Source organism: Belonocnema kinseyi, chromosome 4 (assembly GCF_010883055.1).
Source record: "Belonocnema kinseyi isolate 2016_QV_RU_SX_M_011 chromosome 4, B_treatae_v1, whole genome shotgun sequence".
NCBI lineage: Eukaryota > Metazoa > Arthropoda > Insecta > Hymenoptera > Cynipidae > Belonocnema > Belonocnema kinseyi.
The window spans coordinates 59141218-59146737 of record NC_046660.1 but is presented as its reverse complement, the minus strand read 5'-3'; the positions used below and the strand labels follow the sequence as shown (position 1 = coordinate 59146737).

Genomic DNA, 5520 nt, shown 5'->3' with positions numbered 1-5520 from the left:
CTACCTGTCGAAGATTGATTTGCTTCTCGAGCTGCGATTTTTAGATCGCGATCGACTTCTTGAGTCGGATGAATGAGAACTGCCGCTTGAGGATCTTGAACTATTTTTGTTGGACTCTCCTCTAAGGTATGACGTTTCTCGCAGAACACGCGCACCAACTTGTTTGCGAGGGTTTCTAGATTCGGAGCTTGAACGATGGCGTGACGTGCTTCTCGGGCGACGCGCGGCGACGCTGGTTTTTTTTTCTCCGAGGTGTGACATTTTTCGCGGATAACGTGCACCATTCTTTTTTCGAGGAGACCTAGACTTTGAGCGGATCGGAGAACCCGTCGATGAGCTGGATGATGAACTGGACGATGTCGAACTTAAACGCTTCCTGCGTCTCTTGGCACGTCTGACTTCCTCTTTCAGTTTTCGCAGCTTCTTCAGGATTCTTTCTTTCTTTTTATGCTTCCTCTTCTTTCCTCTGCGACTTTCATCTATATTTGGTGGACTCATGTTCCAAAAAACCACTTGAAACACTTTTCTTTCACTTTTTGCCTTAGCGTTCAATGTGACTCGGAACGCATAGAAATACAAAATAAGGAGTCTCAGGATGACGGACTATGGTGCTATCTAGCGTACAAGCATGGCAGGCAAAAGAATTTGAATTCAAATTTAAAATAACTGTGCCGGAACGAGCAGTAACTGCGTTACTTCATAATGTGATCTAGAAGACGAGGCAGCAAAGTACAATTAAATATTTTGGTTGAAAGTTCATTTTGTTCGGTGAAAGATGAATTATTTTCGTTAAAAATTTATTTTTGTGCCTGAAAATTTATTCATTTTATTGAAAATTCGTCCTTTAGATAAAAAAATAATTTCTTTTATTGGAAACTCATGTTGATGGTTAGAAATTCAACTATTTCTTTAAAAATTCAGTTCTTGGGGTAAAGATTTATAATTTTCATTGTAAATGTTTTTTTTTTAAGAGAAAATTTATCTTTCTAGTTGAAAATTCATACATTTTGTTAGAAATTTTTTTTTTTTTGGTAGAAAGATTATCTTCTTGCTAAGAAAATCAACCAATTTTTTGTAGACAAAATTCATGATTTTAATTTAAATTCATCTTTTTACTCAATAAATCATCTTTTGGGTTAAAAACTTATCTTTTTTCTTGAAGATTTGGTAAACATTTTTTCTTAAATTTATATTTTTAAGTTTAAAATTGAACTATTTGGTTGAAAATTCGTCATTTTTGGTGAAAGTTAAATTTCTAACCAAAAACAGGAATTGTATTTCGCCTACTTCCTCAAGATCAATTGGTAGTATCCGACCACGAATGGATTCTCACTTCTTTTTTTTGTGGATCAGAGTTCACACACGTTTTGACGTTTCATCCAAACCAAATTGGAAAATGGGTAATAAGAAAAGAAAAAAAGATCATTCATCGAAATCCGACGATTTTAAATTCAGAAAAGAGTTTCGTCTATTTCTGTAAGAAAGAATTAAGGTTCCTTAATTTTTCCATCCAAAGAGTCTTCTATATAAATTTTTACAATCTTACATATTGTACTCAGAAGTAACTCTTCAGGCTCTAACCTTTAAGACATAGTTATAACTATTAAACCTAACACCACGGGCCGGAAGCCTTTTTCATCTCATAAAGAAGTTATGACTTCTGGCAATTTCTATAAGAAATTTTTTAAGAGTTCCTTCTGGCTTAAGTTATTACTTTACTATGAGAGGCCTAAATTCTAAACGAATGAGGGTTACAACTCCTTTCTCAATTAAAACATTTTGTTCGTAAGGGCTGTATTTTCAGGTTATAACCTGACCTCCCTTTACTCGGTCATGTTTCAGGTGAGTATAGTTCTTCAAAATCCGATGACTCATCTGATTCATTTTCAGTAAGTTCTGAATTCGACAATCAGAGAAAGAATCCTGAATGCAGGAATGATCGCTCTCGTGACGTAGGCCCCTTGGGTTTTTGGCTCTAGCAAATTTGATGACAGTTTAACAAGAACAAACAGATGCTTTGGAAAACGCAGTCTCACCTGCATCTTCAGCGGCAACTCAAGCAACAGCTGCTTCTGGAAACGAAATTTTTTTGAAGAAGGACGTGCTAAAAGCCATCGGGCCTCGTATTATTTCAGAAAAAAATGGTCTGAGCTCATTCGAGAGCAAGCTGCGAGCCGTTGCAGTGACATCTCAAAACAAAGTCTCCCTAAATAGGATTTGGAAAAATTAGTAACTAAATATCCACCTCTATCAAACTGCTCGGACATCGAACCTCCAATATTGAATTCCGAAATTCAAGATTTATTAATTGAAATAAATCTTGAGTCATTAATTGAGAGGGACGACAGAATTTCGGAGAAGCAGCCCAAATTGAAAGCGCCCCTCTCAGCTTTGGGGAAAGATCTCAACGAGCTCCAGAGAGTGTAAGATTTGCGTTTTCGCTGAATTTTTAGAAAATTTAGCTTCTTGCTGTCCTGCTCTCAAGTACAGTTGGGCTCGTATGACACTCTTGGTGCGCGAGAAATGTTTGGCCACAGAGAAAAATGGTGATAGCTATGACAGGAAGATGTTTTTATCAAGAAACCCAAGGCGCGATTTACTGTCGTGGCTTAAAAATACATCCGTGGCAAAAAAAAACCTATATTTTCGTTGAAATAATCCATCGAAATTTTTTCAGATGCTCCTCTAACAGGGTGGAACATTGACTGTAATCGAGTTAGATCCCATGCTTTTTGGATTTAAGAGGTGCGACAATTACCTATTAATATTCTGGAATTGACGGCGCCATTTTTCGATTTGAAGTGCTTTGCATCAGATCATATAGGCTGTAATATTTTACTGCGCATTGATAATACGATCGCGCGCTCCTTTTGGACTTGGTGCGAGGATCGAAATATTTGAGTGTTCGCAATGTATTTTAATTCCAAGGATAATATAGAAGCAGAACATTGAATCCCGTAGATTAGAGCCAGAGACTGAATACTCCTTGAATCAAAAATATTTCAAAAGGAATGTTAATTTTCTTGGAAAACCTGAGATTGACTTATGTGCAAGTCGCATTAACCTGAAATGTAAAAAATATATTTCATGGTTTAGAGATCCAGATAGTATGACAATAGACGCTTTCACATTTTTACGGAAGAACTTTTTGTTCTACGCATTCTTTCTGCTCTTAATCATATTGAGAGTTCTTTAGAAAATCAAAAACGAGGGAACGAGGGGAATTTTAGTGGTTCCACAATGGCCATCTTAAGCTTGGTTCCCTCTATTTTCTTCGTTGTTAGTGGAAATACCAGTAATTTTTAATTCAAATATTAATTCACTATTTTGTCCAAATTAGGAATCCTCACCCCTTGTGGGAGAAACTTACCCTGGTTGCCGTGGTGCTATTCGGAAAAGTTTTAAACGGAGGGAAGTACCTTCGGAATCAATAGAAATTTTAATCTCTTCATTTAGCGAGTCCTCAATTAGACAATGCGATTGTGCCTTGAAGAAATGGTGGTTGTTTTGCCAGCGTAAATCTATCAATCTTTTTTATTGTTTAGCCAAGGACATTCTTGCGTGCTTAACATATGAGTTCGAGAAAGGATCAAAGTTCTGTTCGCTAAATAGCCTAAGATCGACGATATCGTTGTTAGTAGGGGTAGAGGCTGGTCAAAATGTTCTAATGAAGAGATTTTTTAAAGGTGGGACTAAGGTAAGGCGCACTACTTGAAAGTATGACCTGACATGGGACCCACAGATCGTTTTGGACATCTTGTCTTAGTTAGGTAAAAATGATACAATGTCTTTAGAAATGAAGTCAAAGAAGTTAGTTACCCCGCTGGCTCTAATTACTGGTCAGCGCATGCAAACTCTGTCCCTTATTAGGATTAATAACATTTTAGTATACCAAGATGTTTTTTCAATTCAGATAACCGATAGGATTAAGACTTCGGCTCCAAACAGGAAACAACTTCTACGGATTGTTTCTCGATAAAAGGAGAATGAAAGTATTTGTCCTATATCATTCTTGAAAACTTATTTTTTTAAAACCCAGACTACTAGGAATTCCACAGAAGAATTACATCTTTCACACGAAAACAATTTAGAGCTGTTAGAATACAACATTTGAGTTTTTGGGTTAAAGACTTCCTTGCAATGTGCGGTTTAGATGTCCAGTTTACGGCTCATATCGTACTTGTCACGCATCGACGACATTGGTGAAAAGGAAAGGCGTTAATATGGACCATCTGATCGTACACAATAGTACAGATTTTGCTTATGCGATTTTAGGGTCTAGCAAGTCAACTTCAGTTCTAAATTACCATATTGGGTTTTATTTTTCATTATAGAATATATATTTTTTATATTCTTAATCCTTTCAAATTTCTGTTTTTATTTCCTGATACAATAAATAGTCTCCTTAAACTATACATTTAAGCCGCAATTTTTTATTAATTTTATTTCGTTGCAGTTATTACTTTAAAAATCTACCAATTGATATTGAGGAAGTGGCGCGAAATACAATTGTATAATTAAAAGAACTTACCTGAATGAAGTTCAGTTATAATTGTCTGTAGCGCCACTTCCAAAAAGATTAATCCCTTCCTTAAAACCCTGTTCTCTAATAAATTAGAGACACTCAAATTTAAACTGCAACACTTAAAAAAACCCAAAAACAATCATTTTCACAAAGTGCATGAATATTCAGCTAAAAAGTATAAATTTGTAACTCGAAATGGAACCGTTTAATGTTCAATTAAGAATATTAATTGTCAACCAAAAAACGATGATATTCATATGCATTTTCGACCAACAAGATTAATTTCATGTTATATGCTTCCTCGTTTAATTCTTGAAAAATGTAAGTTTATTGTCAAATTTGCTTCGAAAATCGCGCGATTTCCATCATTTCTAGTTCCGGCTTAATTGTAGCCAATCAAAGTAGTAGTAAGTTGTGACACAACTCTACCTGGGATTTCTCTACTAGCGCCCATCTGGGGTGCATCCCAGGCGACCATTCGGGTGAATTGGTGGGTGACGTAAAGAATTGAGCGGAGTTTACTAGGGTGAAATGTAAGGGGAACGGTAAAATAAACGGTTTCAAGTGTGCGTCGGATGTATGTTTGGCTCGTAATATTTGGTGAGAGATAATTGTGGTTACTTCTCAAAAAAGTTTACAAAATGCAAGAACAGGTCAAAAGATTTTAATTGCTGCTGCAGTAACGAGGCCAATTGTTATTACAAACAGTGATGCGCTCAATAATAGTGGAAAGTGAAGAAGATACTATACTTTAGATGATAAAGATACTAAACTTTAATTATTTCCACCTACCTAGTTTAAGTGGGTGAAATAGTCACCCGTCGAGTGACCCACAATCTTCACTCGAGTGATCTGGCTATGTACGGTTCACCTATCGATCCGGCACTCGAAAAAAATTCTCAACGTCTACAACTTTTGCGTCTCTAGCGGTAATGTGAGGGTTGATTATAGTTTTTTGTCAATTTTAAAAGTAGTGCATATGAGCGTATTTGAAA

The 5520-nt window shown here is 36.1% G+C and overlaps 1 protein-coding gene across 1 annotated transcript; it reads right to left on the bottom strand.

Annotated features, from left to right (window-relative positions):
* Window positions 1–498, bottom strand: LOC117170909 (serine/Arginine-related protein 53-like). The gene has a single exon (XM_033357956.1). The coding sequence runs from the start codon at window positions 496–498 to the stop codon at window positions 1–3; it is 498 nt and encodes a 165-aa protein (XP_033213847.1).
* Between the last annotated feature and the right edge of the window lie 5022 nt (window positions 499–5520).